Below are 13,891 nucleotides of genomic sequence, written 5' to 3' on the forward strand. Positions count from 1 at the left end.
AAAGGGTAATTTGATAAAAAAAATTTAATCAAAAAAATATAAAATTTTTGTTAAAGAGTATTTTTATAAAAAATCATTTATTTATTTTTAAAAAATAGATAAAGTTAATGTTATTTAATACAAAAAATTTAAAATAGATTAAAGAGATAGTTTTTTATAAGAGGGGTATTAAGGGACCAGCAGGTTTTGTTATTTGTAGTCATTAATTAGTCATTATGAGTATTTTTAATGGTGTGAGATTATATTTAATAGTGTGAGATTGCTCATTTTTCTTTTGATAGTTAAGTGATAGCTAGATTTTAATAAAAGTGCTGATCCTTAGACTTTTTCTTTTTAAAAGTTATAACTTATAAGGGAGAGAAGTGTATATTTAGAGAAGTGTATATTTTACAAATAAAAAAGAGAAGAGTGAAATTTTAGCATTTCTTATAAGAAGAGAGTAAAATTTTCTCTAAAATTAAACTCCAATGATACGCAGTATTCTTTATCTAGTTTAGAATAAGGGGACCACTCACATCAAGATGCACAAAACAACTTTTTTTAAAGATTATGCATGAGGATGTGACAAGTGTCCTCACTTGTATTTTGGTTTATTTGAACCGGTTACTATAAAAAAAATCCAAATTTTATAACTAAACCTTATAGATAGAATCGATTCATTTGGATCATTTTAACCGATTTTTTTACTTTTACATTAAAAATAAAATTTTTGGACAAATACAATATTGGGCTTGGACAGTTTACGTTAAAAAAACAATGAAAAGAGCCAAAATTGATCCTTACATTTCACCAAAAAAAACAAATCATTACAAATTATGCATTAGTTTGCAGGTACCTATTATTTTTCAGTTTGAAGGTGCTGCAAAGTCTCTTGCTGCTGGTGTTGGTAAATCCATGGAATGTCACAGAGGTTGCTGCTTCTATTGGTTATGCATTGGATATGTCAGCTGATGAAAGAAAAAAATGGCATTACAGAACAAATCAAATTATGATGAAATCGGTAGTTGCAGCATAGCAGAGTTTTCTGGAGAAAATGAAATCAGTAGCAGCAGCAAGGAAGAAGAATCAGCACAGAAGGGGAGGAATTATGATGCCGCTGAGAAACTGAGTGTTAACTAGACTCCAAAAACAACGATGAACCTCGGACAAAACAGCATCACCGCCGGCGAAGATCCAGGCAAAGGCGAGGAAGCAGGCTAACGGAGGCATCAATTGGATGGGAAATGGCGAGGAGGCAAGTCGCATATTGGGAAATAGAGTTCTCTCATCGCATCGCTGGGTCCCTCATCCAAATCGCTGCGTCGCCGGAGCACCAACACGGACAGACCCGTGGGAAGAAGACGAACTGAACTAAGCAAGAGAAGGAGAAGTGGCGCTACGAAAAGGAGGAATGGGACCTGAAACGACCATTTGGGACACGAGGAGCTGCAAGAGAGTAGAAGTTGGATGGCATCTGCGATAAGGGAGAAGAACCGATCAACGAAACCAGGCAACCAGCACCTCTGGCTCGAGGAAGAAGGAGATCGATGCAGATCTTCTGGGTTAGGTTGGGTTGGGTGGGGCTCAGGGGGCCGGGATTTCTCGGTTGGTAAAAAAAATTAAGCATGCCAAGGACTGGTTTATTTAAACCGAATGGCGTCGAACTTGGTTTAAAAAACCGAGTTTGGAGAATAATAATTAATCGGTTATTAAAAATTTACTAATCACAATGTGACACGTTACCAACTTAAAAAAAAGTTGTTTCATGCATCTTGATGTGAGTCTCCCCTTAGAATAATCTCAACATTAAAGTCACGAATTATTAGTGTGTTGTATGGTATTGAAAACAGTTTACAGTTAAAAGATAAAGGCCCTGTTATCCCGATTAATTACTAAAATGTTTATAGGTTTGACTCCAAGTTTCTCGGAAATTCAAATACGTTTGTCAATACTTATCGCCAAAAGAGAAAAATCAGTAACAGTAATTGGAAGCTATTTTTAGTGTCAATTGTGAATATTTATAGAAATCTAACGTGGGTTGCTTCCAATATAAAGAACATGTTTATGGATTAATTATTATCATCACCACAACAGTGAGATGGAGAAGAAGAAAAAAGAGAGCATAAAAGAAGAAGCAAAAGCATAATCAACTAGTAGAACATCAGTGGTGTTTTCTTGTAGCAAGCTAAGGCTAGATACAAATATAAGGATTGGAAAAGCAATCACATCTTTGTAATAATAATAATTAGTTTGAAAGATGGCAGGAGGAGCCCACATTGAAACTGGGGGACGACATTACGAGGGAGAGGTGACAGCGTTCGTGTTAATTACATGTTTCGTTGCTGCCATGGGAGGCCTTCTCTTTGGGTATGATCTTGGTATCACGGGAGGAGTCACATCTATGGAACCATTCTTGGTTAAATTTTTTCCTACTGTGTATAAACAAATGCTTGATGATTCCAGTACCAATCAATACTGCAAGTTTGACAACCAGCTACTCACGTTATTCACCTCCTCTTTGTATCTTGCGGCATTAATAGCTTCTTTTTTCGCTGCCACAACCACAAGATTGTTCGGACGCAAGCCATCCATGTTTTTGGGTGGCTTGTTTTTCCTTATTGGAGCACTGTTGAATGGCTTCGCAATTAATGTTGAAATGCTTATCATCGGTAGAATATTTCTGGGTTTTGGTGTTGGATATTGCAATCAGGTGAGAAACGACATCATTAATGTATAAGTTTTCTAATCCACACCCATCAATATTTAGTTCTTTAAGACTAATAATAGTTTTTTATTATCTCTTGTGAAAATAGTCTGTGCCGATTTACTTGTCTGAGATGGCTCCGGCTAAAATTAGAGGAGCACTCAACATTGGGTTTCAAATGATGATCACACTCGGAATCCTAGGTTCAAACCTCATCAATTATGCAACCTCGAGGCATAAAAATGGATGGAGAGTATCTTTGGGAGTTGGAGCTGTGCCAGCAATTTTGCTGTGCGTAGGGTCTCTTTGTTTAGAGGAAACACCAAACTCTTTAATTGAAAGAGGGCAACATGTAAAAGCCAAGACAATGTTGCAGAAAATCCGTGGCACTAACAATGTGGATGAGGAATATCAAGATCTTGTTGATGCAAGTGAGGCGGCTAGCAAGGTAGAAAATCCATGGAAGAACATTACAAGACGCAGATATAGGCCTCAACTCACTTTCTGCACTTTCATTCCCTTCTTCCAACAACTTACCGGAATTAATGTCATCATGTTTTATGCTCCAGTACTTTTTACCATTTTAGGCTTTGGCAGTGATGCCTCGCTCATGTCTGCAGTTATCACAGGAGGTGTTAATGTTCTTGCTACACTTGTCTCTGTTTTCTGTGTAGACAAATTTGGAAGAAGGATATTGTTTCTTGAAGGTGGCATTCAGATGCTTGTTTGTCAGGTAAAAATAAATTTATATAAAAATGTGTATATGTATGTATGTATGACGCGGCTAAGCAAGACTATTATTGCATTGGTTGTAGATTGTGGTTGGAATCATGATCGGCATGAAGTTTGGATTGAATGGTCAAGGATCATTTAACAAAGGAGAAGCAGACATCTTGTTGGTGTTTATATGTTTATACGTTGCAGCATTTGCATGGTCATGGGGGCCACTAGGTTGGTTGGTACCAAGTGAAATATGTTCTCTTGAAATTCGCGCAGCAGGCCAAGCTATTAATGTCGCAGTCAACATGTTCTTTACCTTTGGCATCGCTCAAGTGTTTCTTAGCTTGCTTTGCCACTTGAAGTTTGGTCTCTTTTTCTTCTTTGCCGCTTGGGTGCTCGTCATGACCATTTTCATTGCCTTCCTGTTACCTGAGACTAAAAACGTCCCTGTTGAAGAAATGAACTATGTTTGGAAGTCCCACTGGTTTTGGAACAAGTATATACCTGATGATGCCGTTCCACCAGCTTACAATAGTTCCAAAGCTGCTCCTTGAAGTTAATTAGCGAATCATTAAATAATCTCCAAATGTGTTTTGTTCTCAGATAGGGATCAATATGGTTTTTATTCTTGCTACTTTCACAAAAGCAAGGATTAAAAGATGAGGAATATCAAGATCTTGTTGATGCAAGTGAGGCAGCTAGTAAGGTGGAAAACCCATGGAAGAACATTACACAACGCAAATATAGGCCACAACTCACTTTCTGCTCTTTCATTCCATTCTTCCAACAACTCACCGGAATTAATGTCATCATGTTTTATGCTCCAGTACTTTTTACCATTTTAGGCTTTGGCAGTGATGCCTCGCTCATGTCTGCAGTTATCACAGGAGGTGTTAATGTTCTTGCTACACTTGTCTCTGTTTTCTGTGTAGACAAATTTGGAAGAAGGATATTGTTTCTTGAAGGTGGCATTCAGATGCTTGTTTGTCAGGTAAAAATAAATTTATATAAAAATGTGTATATGTATGTATGTATGACGCGGCTAAGCAAGACTATTATTGCATTGGTTGTAGATTGTGGTTGGAATCATGATCGGCATGAAGTTTGGATTGAATGGTCAAGGATCATTTAACAAAGGAGAAGCAGACATCTTGTTGGTGTTTATATGTTTATACGTTGCAGCATTTGCATGGTCATGGGGGCCACTAGGTTGGTTGGTACCAAGTGAAATATGTTCTCTTGAAATTCGCGCAGCAGGCCAAGCTATTAATGTCGCAGTCAACATGTTCTTTACCTTTGGCATCGCTCAAGTGTTTCTTAGCTTGCTTTGCCACTTGAAGTTTGGTCTCTTTTTCTTCTTTGCCGCTTGGGTGCTCGTCATGACCATTTTCATTGCCTTCCTGTTACCTGAGACTAAAAACGTCCCTGTTGAAGAAATGAACTATGTTTGGAAGTCCCACTGGTTTTGGAACAAGTATATACCTGATGATGCCGTTCCACCAGCTTACAATAGTTCCAAAGCTGCTCCTTGAAGTTAATTAGCGAATCATTAAATAATCTCCAAATGTGTTTTGTTCTCAGATAGGGATCAATATGGTTTTTATTCTTGCTACTTTCACAAAAGCAAGGATTAAAAAGAAAAAGACTTATCAGATCAAGCTTATATGCAAAGATATTCTTTGGCATAAGGGATACTTCTTCATGTAACTTCCCAACATATCAAATTATTGAGTAGAAATAAGATTGATTTCTTTAACTTTTATCTTTTCATATCATTCATTACCTCCCCTTCTTTCTTCTATTATAGCTAGCACATTTTATATGATCATTATATTCTCTTGGTGAGGAAAAAAAAATTGAAAACAAAAGTAAGTTCTCTTGGGTGCAGATTTATATATGGAGCAAATTAAGTATCCGGTAAAATATCTCTATGACAAAGTGATAGCTAAAAAGTTGATATGTATTATATTAAACCGTTTAGTTAGTTGTTATCTCTACAAAATATTTTGACGTGAATGTTGTTACATTAATATTTTGTATTCTGGAATTTAGTGTAACAAGAATAATGTTGATGTGTTTAAAAGGGAGCGCTATAGTAGTTAATGAATCATTTGTGGAAGGTACAATGCTTTTTGATCTGGTCATCTGAGTCGGTGAAGCAGTAAAGATACTTATTGAGTGCCACTATTTAGTCTGCATAGAAACCCCCTTGTTGAGAAGGATGCATGGCATAATTACCCAATTGACCCGGATTAGTAGAAATTGCTTTCTTAAATGCTTCTCGACCACATCTCTTAAAGTTTGTTGCATTGTTTGATATAATTTTCAATGCCTAAACTTTTGCAACAAAGAAGGAATTTGAAGGGTTGGCATTGCTTTTGTAGACTGTTGAATGGACACAAATATATAAGGAAAAATAGTTAGACATGCATTCAACATAAATAATTAACATAAAAAGGCTAGAATTTGCACATTAAAAAGAAATATCTATGCTTATTCTCATAGCTATGACCACCACCAAGAAAAAAAAAAAAATCAAAAGCAAGTCATGTTCATGTAACTTTTTCACGATGGAAACCAAAGAACAACTATTACAAAAGCAATCATTTATAGGAACCAAACAAATCATCAAGTTGGACTTCAACCCACAATGCTACACATTGTGAATTCATTATCTGTTCACCAACCAAGTAGGCCACAAGTAATAAAAACAAAAAATAAATAAATAAATAAAAGAAAGTGGCCACTCCATACCTCAAATTTTCTTTTTCTTTCCGCCATCATCATAATGGCCTTGCTACTAGCTTCTTTCACCTTCTTCTGATAACTTACTTTAGCTTCCATATTTTTTGTGAAGTGACCCAAATTTGAAGAAAGAAGAGAGAGAAGAGAGAGAAATTGAAATTGCTTTCAATGAAACTAAGAGAGAGAATGAAAATGAATTAAGTTTCTCACTTTCTTTTGGCTTGGAATCGGTGATAGTAATGATGGCTATCAAATTAATTCTTTCTCTTTCATGTTTCCAATGATATTAATGCTAGTTAATTGAATTTGAAATCCATAAAAAATTGAAGGTGGGATCTGTTGAAAGCATGCAAGATTTGCTTTCTCTCTTCTTCAAATTTTAGGACCATGCTAGTTGGTCACAAACCAACAATTTGATTTTGGCTTACACATTTAAATCTGGCCCAACTAATTTAACCACATATATTAAACCATTTTTGTATCAAAGGCTGAATTTTAACTTCACATTGGGCTTATTAATTTTTTTCTTTTAGTCCAAAACAAAATTTGCAAGCAACAAAAATTATTAATTAGCATATATGAAATCACTATAAAATTGCCAATATTACATTATGCAGCCATATCTCAAAGTCAATTATAAAAATTCTAAACTTAAAAACACTTGGCTGGATGCAAAAACAGATCTACACTTCAAAAATCAAAAAGTATATATAGAAAAATATAGATGAATGACATAGTTATTCACCACCATAATACATTACATGCATTGACTAAGTAATGTCTCACTATACAATTGCATTATTAGCCTCTCTTCTCCTTCTCCTTCTCTTTCCTTCCCTTTCCTTCCCTCCCCCTCCTCCACTCTTGTTTTGTATTAAGTTTTCAACAGATTTGTCACTTTATTTTAAAATAGTAATTGACCAACAGTTTTTTAGGTATACTTTTATCTGATGATAATATGTCAAATTAAAATTATTAATAATTTTTAATAGTTCTATAAAATAAACTATTAATTAATATTAGTTATTATACATATTTACAGTGGTAAAAATTTTTAAATTTAATGTTAAAATAATATACATTGATATTAAAAAATTAATAGTAAAGTACAAAAATAATTATTAACAAAAATTTTGGTAAAATTACAATTTAAAAATTAAAATTATTGAAGGATATGTTAGAAAAAAAATTTAATCATTCAAAATTTTTAAAAGAATATTTTGATAAAAATAAAATTTAATTGATAAAAAATATTTTGTTAAAGGGTAATTTAATAAAAAAAATTTAATCAAAAAAATATAAAATTTTTGTTAAAGAGTATTTTTATAAAAAATCATTTATTTATTTTTAAAAAATAGATAAAGTTAATGTTATTTAATACAAAAAATTTAAAATAGATTAAAGAGATGGCTTTTTATAAGAGGGGTGTTAAGGGACCAGCAGGTTTTGTTAGTTGTAGTCATTAATTAGCCATTATGAATATTTTTAATGGTGTGAGATTATATTTAATAATGTGGGATTACTCATTTTTTTTTTATGGTTAATGGCTAGATTTTAATAAAAGTGTTGGTTCTTAGACTTTTTCTTTTTAAAAGTTATAACTTATAAGGAAGAGAAGTGTATATTTTACAAATAAAAAAGAGGAGAGTGAAATTTTAGCATTTCTTATAAGAAGAGAGTAAAATTTTTTCTAAAATTAAACTCCAATAATACTAGTTTAGAATAATCTCAACATTAAAGTCACGAATTATTAGTGTGTTGTATGGTATTGAAAACAGTTTACAGTTAAAAGATAAAGGCCTTGTTATCCCGATTAATTACTAAAATGTTTATAGGTTTGACTCCAAGTTTCTCGGAAATTCAAATACGTTTGTCAATATTTATCGCCAAAAGAGAAAAATCAGTAACAGTAATTGGAAGCTATTTTTAGTGTCAGTTATGAATATTTATAGAAATCTAACGTGGATTACTTCCAATATAAAGAACAGGTTTATGGATTAATTATTATCATCACCACAACAGTGAGATAGAGAAGAAGAAAAAAGAGAGCATAAAAGAAGAAGCAAAAGCATAATCAACTAGTAGAACATCAGTGGTGTTTTCTTGTAGCAAGCTAAGGCTAGATACAAATATAAGGATTGGAAAAGCAATCACATCTTTGTAATAATAATAATTAGTTTGAAATATGGCAGGAGGAGCCCACATTGAAACTGGGGGACGACATTACGAGGGAGAAGTGACCGCATTTGTATTAATTACATGTTTCGTTGCTGCCATGGGAGGCCTTCTTTTTGGGTATGATCTTGGTATCACAGGAGGAGTCACATCTATGGAACCATTCTTGGTTAAATTTTTTCCTACTGTGTATAAACAAATGCTTGATGATTCCAGTACCAATCAATACTGCAAGTTTGACAATCAGCTACTCACGTTATTCACCTCCTCTTTGTATCTTGCGGCATTAATAGCTTCTTTTTTTGCTGCCACAACCTCAAGAATGTTCGGACGCAAGCCATCCATGTTTTTGGGTGGCTTATTTTTTCTTATTGGAGCACTATTGAATGGCTTAGCAGTTAATGTTGAAATGCTTATCATTGGTCGAATATTTCTCGGTTTTGGTGTCGGATATTGCAATCAGGTAAGAAACGACATCATTAATATAAAAGTTTTTTAATCCGCATGCATTAATACTTAGTTCTTTAAGATTAATAATTGTTTTTTATGATCTCTTGTTAAAATAGTCTGTGCCGATTTACTTGTCTGAGATGGCTCCAGCTAAAATTAGAGGAGCACTCAATATTGGATTTCAAATGATGATCACACTCGGAATCCTAGGTGCAAACCTCATCAATTATGCAACCTCGAGGCATAAAAATGGATGGAGAGTGTCTTTGGGACTTGGAGCTGTGCCAGCAATTTTGCTGTGTGTAGGGTCTCTTTGTTTAGAGGAAACACCAAACTCTTTAATTGAAAGAGGACAACATGTAAAAGCCAAGACAATGTTGCAGAAAGTCCGTGGCACGAACAATGTTGATGAGGAATATCAAGATCTTGTTGATGCAAGTGAGGCAGCTAGTAAGGTGGAAAACCCATGGAAGAACATTACACAACGCAAATATAGGCCACAACTCACTTTCTGCTCTCTCATTCCGTTCTTCCAACAACTCACTGGAATTAATGTCATTATGTTTTATGCTCCAGTACTTTTTACCATTTTGGGTTTTGGCAATGATGCTTCGCTCATGTCTGCAGTTATCACAGGAGGTGTTAATGTTCTTGCTACATTTGTCTCTGTTTTCTGTGTAGACAAATTTGGAAGAAGGATATTATTTCTTGAAGGTGGCATTCAGATGCTTGTTTGTCAGGTAAAAATAAATTTATATAAAAAATTTTATATGTATGTATGTATGACGCGACTAAGCAAGATTACTATTGCATGGATTGTAGATTGTGGTTGGAGTCATGATCGGTTTGAAGTTTGGATTGAATGGTCAAGGATCATTTAACAAAGGAGAAGCAGACATCCTGTTGGTGTTTATATGTTTATACGTTGCAGCATTTGCATGGTCATGGGGGCCACTAGGTTGGTTGGTACCAAGCGAAATATGTTCTCTTGAAATTCGCGCAGCAGGCCAAGCTATTAATGTGGCAGTGAACATGTTCTTTACTTTTGGCATCGGTCAAATCTTTCTTAGCTTGCTTTGCCACTTGAAGTTTGGTCTCTTTTTCTTCTTTGGTGCTTGGGTGCTTGTTATGACCATTTTCATTGCCTTCTTGTTACCCGAGACTAAGAACGTCCCTGTTGAAGAAATGAACTACGTTTGGAAGTCCCACTGGTTTTGGAACAAGTATATACCTGATGATTCGGTTCCACCAGCTTACAATAGTTCCAAAGCTGCTCCTTGAAGTTAATTAGCGAATCATTAAATAATCTTTTGTTCTCAGATAGGGATCAATATGGTTTTTATTCTTGCTACTTTCACAAAAACAAGGATTAAAAAAAAAAAAAAAGACTTATCAGATCAAGCTTATATGCAAAGATATTCTTTGGCATAAGGGATATTTCTTCATGTAACTTCCCAACATATCAAATTATTGAGTAGAAATAAGATTGATTTCTTTAACTTTTATCTCTTCATATCATTCATTCCCTCCCCCTCTTTCTTCTATTATATCTAGTACATTTTATATGATCATTAGATTTTCTTGGTGAGAAAAAAAAAAATAAAAACAAAAGTAAGTTTTCTTGGGTGCAGATTTATATATAAAGCAAATTAATTATCCGCTAAAATATCTTTATGTAAAAGTAATAGTTAAAAAGTTAATATATATTATATCAAAACGGTTTAATTAGTTTTATTTTTATAAGACATTTTCACATAAGTAGTCATATTAATATATGCTTCGATTAAGTGTTGATATGAATTAAAAAGATCATTAATTTTGATAGTTAGTTCATTATTTAAGTAATATTTCCATAAAAAAGAGGTAATTCTTATGAATACAAACTTTACATGGTTATTTTGCTAATAGAAAATAATTAATATATGCATAAAGGGGAGAAATTATATGAGATGAATTGAACGAGAATGGGAGGATGCTAATAAGCTAAGCTTGTCTCTGAAAACTACTCCAATATATCCGATCCATATAATATAATTTGGTGTGGTGGGGCTGGCGTGGTGTAGATAGCTTCCTTAGCTTGTTGGTATATCTCTCTGATTGGCTTCGTTCTCTTTAATAATCAAGTTGAAGTGTGTGTCGCTCAACCATGATTGATTCGTTTTTCATTTAATTAGGGCATGGAGTGATTGGCCATCCTTTTAATTTGTCTCCTTTGATAGATCGATCCAATGCCTCTCATCCATCTCTGCTTTCTCCTTCAACTTCAAGTGTGCCTCTCATCCTCATGCATCACTTGGAATGTTGCTGTTTCATCTGTATATTGTTTCCTCCTCAATCCTAGCTAGCTAGCTACTGTTCTCCTCCTCATTGTCATACATCTAATCGAGCAAACTCACTCAATTAATTACTTATTTATCTCTAACAATGGTGATGCATGCATGCACGTACATACGTAGGGCGTACCTTGCAGAGTATATCTGGGTCATTCCAAGGTCCCTTGTCGGAAAGCATACAGCCACCTTTATCTGCACATGTGCAAGTACCACCGAAGAATTCTGGAAGTTCACTGACGAGGATGATATAATAGGCAACTTAGAAAGAGCAGAGCGAGCGAAATAAGAAACGAGGAGTGTTAGGAGGTCACCAATTTTTGTGATTTGTAGCCATCAATTAGTCATCATTAATGTTTGAGAAAAAGACAAATAGGTCCCTGACTTTTTGTCCCGCGGACATTTTCGTCCCTGACCATTGAAAAATACTTTTAAGTCCCTGACCTTCACAAAACTTGGACGGATCAGTCCCTGACGAAGGCATTTGGACGGATCAGTCCCTGACGGAAGCATTTGGACGGAGGAACTGATCTATCCAAATTTTGTAAAGGTCAGGGACTTAAAAGTATTTTTCAATGATAAAGGACGAAAATGTCCGCGCGACAAAAGGTTAGGAACCTATTTGTCCTTTTCTCTTAATGTTTTTAATAGTATAAGATTACTCATTTTTCTTTTGATAATTAAGTGTCGGCAATTTTTTATGAAATTGCTGTCCTTCTAGACTTTCTCGTAAGAAACTGAATTAACTAGTACGTATGTATGTAGGTAGGTAGGTACCTGGCATCAATGATTTCAAGCAACTTGCTCTGGTAGTTGTTACCGAAGACGTGGATTTTGGAGGCGGTTTTAGGATCGAGGAAGGTCTTAACAGTGTTCCACAAGATCCGGAAACCAGGACCAGCATTGATGATGAACATACGATGCAAAGTCTCAGGATAGTAGTCAGCAGTGATCTTCTGGAGGCGATTGATGAGGTCCCTAGCAGCTTTGTTCATGTTCTTAAGCCCCACGTCTTGAACATCCAAGATCACAGTGCTCTGCCCAATGTGCTTTCCGGCAGCAACAGAGCAAGCAGGGAATTTGAGATGGTTGGCCCTCTCGAACTCCTTCACCTGATACCTGATGTAACGGTCAAGAGTCGTGACCTGCATAAGCTTGTTGGAGTCAACCTGACCCACTCTCTCTATGTACACCGGTCTTCCATCCTTGTCAACTCCATGGTGCCCCTGCGGATAGTGTTTGAGAACCTCATGTATCTCATTGAACTTGAAATCCTCCATTATGCTCTCTACTCCGAACTCCCTCCTCCATTCAAGCATGTTCGCCCACATCTGCTTTGTTTTCTCCACATCCAGCTTCCTCGCTCGAAGGAATCTCAGCATCATGTGCTCGTCATCGTGTTTTGAAGGCAAAAGACCTTCCTCTATCAGTGCTCTCCGAAGCCCTTTAACCGCTTCCACTTCTTCTCCGCTTACTTCACCGTCTTCCCAAACACGCATCATCTTCCTCTGCCTCTTACTACTTCTTTCAACACCTCTCTGCCTTCTAAATCAAATCCACCTTCTCAATAGCTTAAGACTTACCACCTCCTTTATAACTTGCATCTGAATTGCCAAACATCATATCATTACTTTGATCTTGTAAGCTTACTCAAATAAAGATATCAAGTTTAACATTAAGGATGCCGCATTGTTTGGAAAAACAAGGGAGTAATTATTAAGTCATCAAAATTTTGTCATTATCATATTATTCATAGGCTTTATGATCGAAGGTGCAGCCAAATGGATCCCAGCAATGGGGTGTATGAAGAAGATGATGATGTTACCTTTCGAGATATATTAGTTACTAGGATCAAGATGGTACTTTCATGAGTTTTCGCTAAGAATGAAAAGGGATTGAAAGGCCATACAAAATTGCAAAAGTGATGGGCCAAATATAACTTCCAGAATGAGGCCATCTTTAGATCTTATTTATTTATTTATTATTATTATTTACTTGTATCGTATTAGCCATTGTGTTATTTTAGGGTGTCCTTTAAACATATATACAACTTGTTTTAAAAATCCTCATTTATAGTATACAGTATTTTTAACTAAAATGGATGTATATTTCACTTACTATTGTGGAGTAACGTTGGTTAATTTAATCACCTAATATAGTCTAGTTAAAAATAAATTTAGTTATAAGCGCCAAAGATTGTAAAACATATATTTGTTTGTGGTTGCTCTCCATATATAACACATTTTAGTATTTTACCCCATTTAAGGCAAAGGCGCAACCCTTAATTTAATAGTATTTTATTTAACTATATAGAGGTAGGTAGAACAAACAATATATAAAGGATTTCCCATGATCCAGAATTGGTCGTTGTACTTGGGATTCTAAGTTTATGTATGTATGATGAAAACTAGATCTATTTACATTGGAACCCATCATAAGAACCGGAGTGCATTAGTATGAAACATTCTTAGGCACATCCATTCCATGTAATGAATAATGATTGGCATTCATAGTAAGCAGATCTAGAGACATTGCTTTTCGTACTAATTTAATGCGAAAAAACTCTTAGAAAAGGGAAAAAGATTCCTGCTAAATTAGAAATAGATGGGACAAGGAGACTATTAGCTACGGCGATATCTATGACTAACTGTGCTAGATAATCAACAAGAGATACAGCCAATTATAACTAATTAGTAATTTTTTTAAAAAAATATATAAATTTAAATTATCATAAAAAAACATTTAAATTAAATAAAAAACATTCAAAACCAAATAAAAATCTAAATGC

At 34.8% G+C, this 13,891-nt stretch overlaps 3 protein-coding genes and 1 long non-coding RNA gene across 6 annotated transcripts; 2 read left to right on the plus strand and 2 right to left on the minus strand.

Annotated features, from left to right (window-relative positions):
* LOC107621619 (sugar transport protein 10-like) lies at positions 2,154 to 5,157 on the plus strand. 2 transcript variants are annotated; one of them, XM_016323654.2, is made up of 5 exons: positions 2,186 to 2,689; positions 2,793 to 3,080; positions 3,635 to 3,638; positions 4,063 to 4,394; positions 4,477 to 5,157. In XM_016323654.2, exons 1-5 carry the CDS (start codon positions 2,237 to 2,239, stop codon positions 4,933 to 4,935), a joined length of 1,536 nt encoding a protein of 511 aa, XP_016179140.1. In that variant the 5' UTR covers positions 2,186 to 2,236; the 3' UTR covers positions 4,936 to 5,157. The 2 variants fall into 2 exon arrangements, with proteins under 2 accessions (XP_020969372.1, XP_016179140.1); XM_021113713.1 differs by lacking the exons at positions 4,063 to 4,394; positions 4,477 to 5,157 and having other exon boundaries at positions 2,154 to 2,689; positions 2,793 to 3,416; positions 3,499 to 4,054.
* Positions 5,343 to 6,530, minus strand: LOC110267875. Its single transcript, XR_002355828.1, has 2 exons — positions 6,158 to 6,530; positions 5,343 to 5,788 (listed from the first exon to the last, which is right to left on the minus strand). It is a non-coding gene; the product is annotated as an uncharacterized LOC110267875 (long non-coding RNA).
* LOC107621166 (sugar transport protein 10-like) lies at positions 8,196 to 10,171 on the plus strand. Its single transcript, XM_016323202.2, has 3 exons — positions 8,196 to 8,786; positions 8,890 to 9,513; positions 9,596 to 10,171. Exons 1-3 carry the CDS (start codon positions 8,334 to 8,336, stop codon positions 10,052 to 10,054), a joined length of 1,536 nt encoding a protein of 511 aa, XP_016178688.1. The 5' UTR covers positions 8,196 to 8,333; the 3' UTR covers positions 10,055 to 10,171.
* LOC107621164 (phosphatidylinositol/phosphatidylcholine transfer protein SFH10-like) lies at positions 10,622 to 13,144 on the minus strand. 2 transcript variants are annotated; one of them, XM_021113920.1, is made up of 3 exons: positions 11,881 to 13,142; positions 11,237 to 11,339; positions 10,622 to 11,151 (listed from the first exon to the last, which is right to left on the minus strand). In XM_021113920.1, exons 1-3 carry the CDS (start codon positions 12,603 to 12,605, stop codon positions 11,119 to 11,121), a joined length of 861 nt encoding a protein of 286 aa, XP_020969579.1. In that variant the 5' UTR covers positions 12,606 to 13,142; the 3' UTR covers positions 10,622 to 11,118. The 2 variants fall into 2 exon arrangements, with proteins under 2 accessions (XP_020969579.1, XP_016178687.1); XM_016323201.2 differs by having other exon boundaries at positions 10,622 to 11,339; positions 11,881 to 13,144.

Source organism: Arachis ipaensis, chromosome B10 (assembly GCF_000816755.2).
Source record: "Arachis ipaensis cultivar K30076 chromosome B10, Araip1.1, whole genome shotgun sequence".
Lineage (NCBI taxonomy): Eukaryota > Viridiplantae > Streptophyta > Magnoliopsida > Fabales > Fabaceae > Arachis > Arachis ipaensis.

Bases quoted from the DNA above. Each gene is read 5' to 3' on its own strand.
- LOC107621619 (XM_021113713.1), top strand. From the start codon at position 2,237: ATGGCAGGAGGAGCCCACATTGAAACTGGGGGACGACATTACGAGGGA. The intron at 2,690-2,792 runs GTGAGAAACGAC...TTGTGAAAATAG, and splicing joins GTGTTGGATATTGCAATCAG to TCTGTGCCGATTTACTTGTC. The intron at 3,417-3,498 runs GTAAAAATAAAT...CATTGGTTGTAG, and splicing joins TTCAGATGCTTGTTTGTCAG to ATTGTGGTTGGAATCATGAT.
- LOC107621166 (XM_016323202.2), top strand. From the start codon at position 8,334: ATGGCAGGAGGAGCCCACATTGAAACTGGGGGACGACATTACGAGGGA. The intron at 8,787-8,889 runs GTAAGAAACGAC...TTGTTAAAATAG, and splicing joins GTGTCGGATATTGCAATCAG to TCTGTGCCGATTTACTTGTC. The intron at 9,514-9,595 runs GTAAAAATAAAT...CATGGATTGTAG, and splicing joins TTCAGATGCTTGTTTGTCAG to ATTGTGGTTGGAGTCATGAT.
- LOC107621164 (XM_016323201.2), bottom strand. From the start codon at position 12,605: ATGATGCGTGTTTGGGAAGACGGTGAAGTAAGCGGAGAAGAAGTGGAA. The intron at 11,340-11,880 runs GTACCTACCTAC...CATCCTCGTCAG, and splicing joins CTTGAAATCATTGATGCCAG to TGAACTTCCAGAATTCTTCG.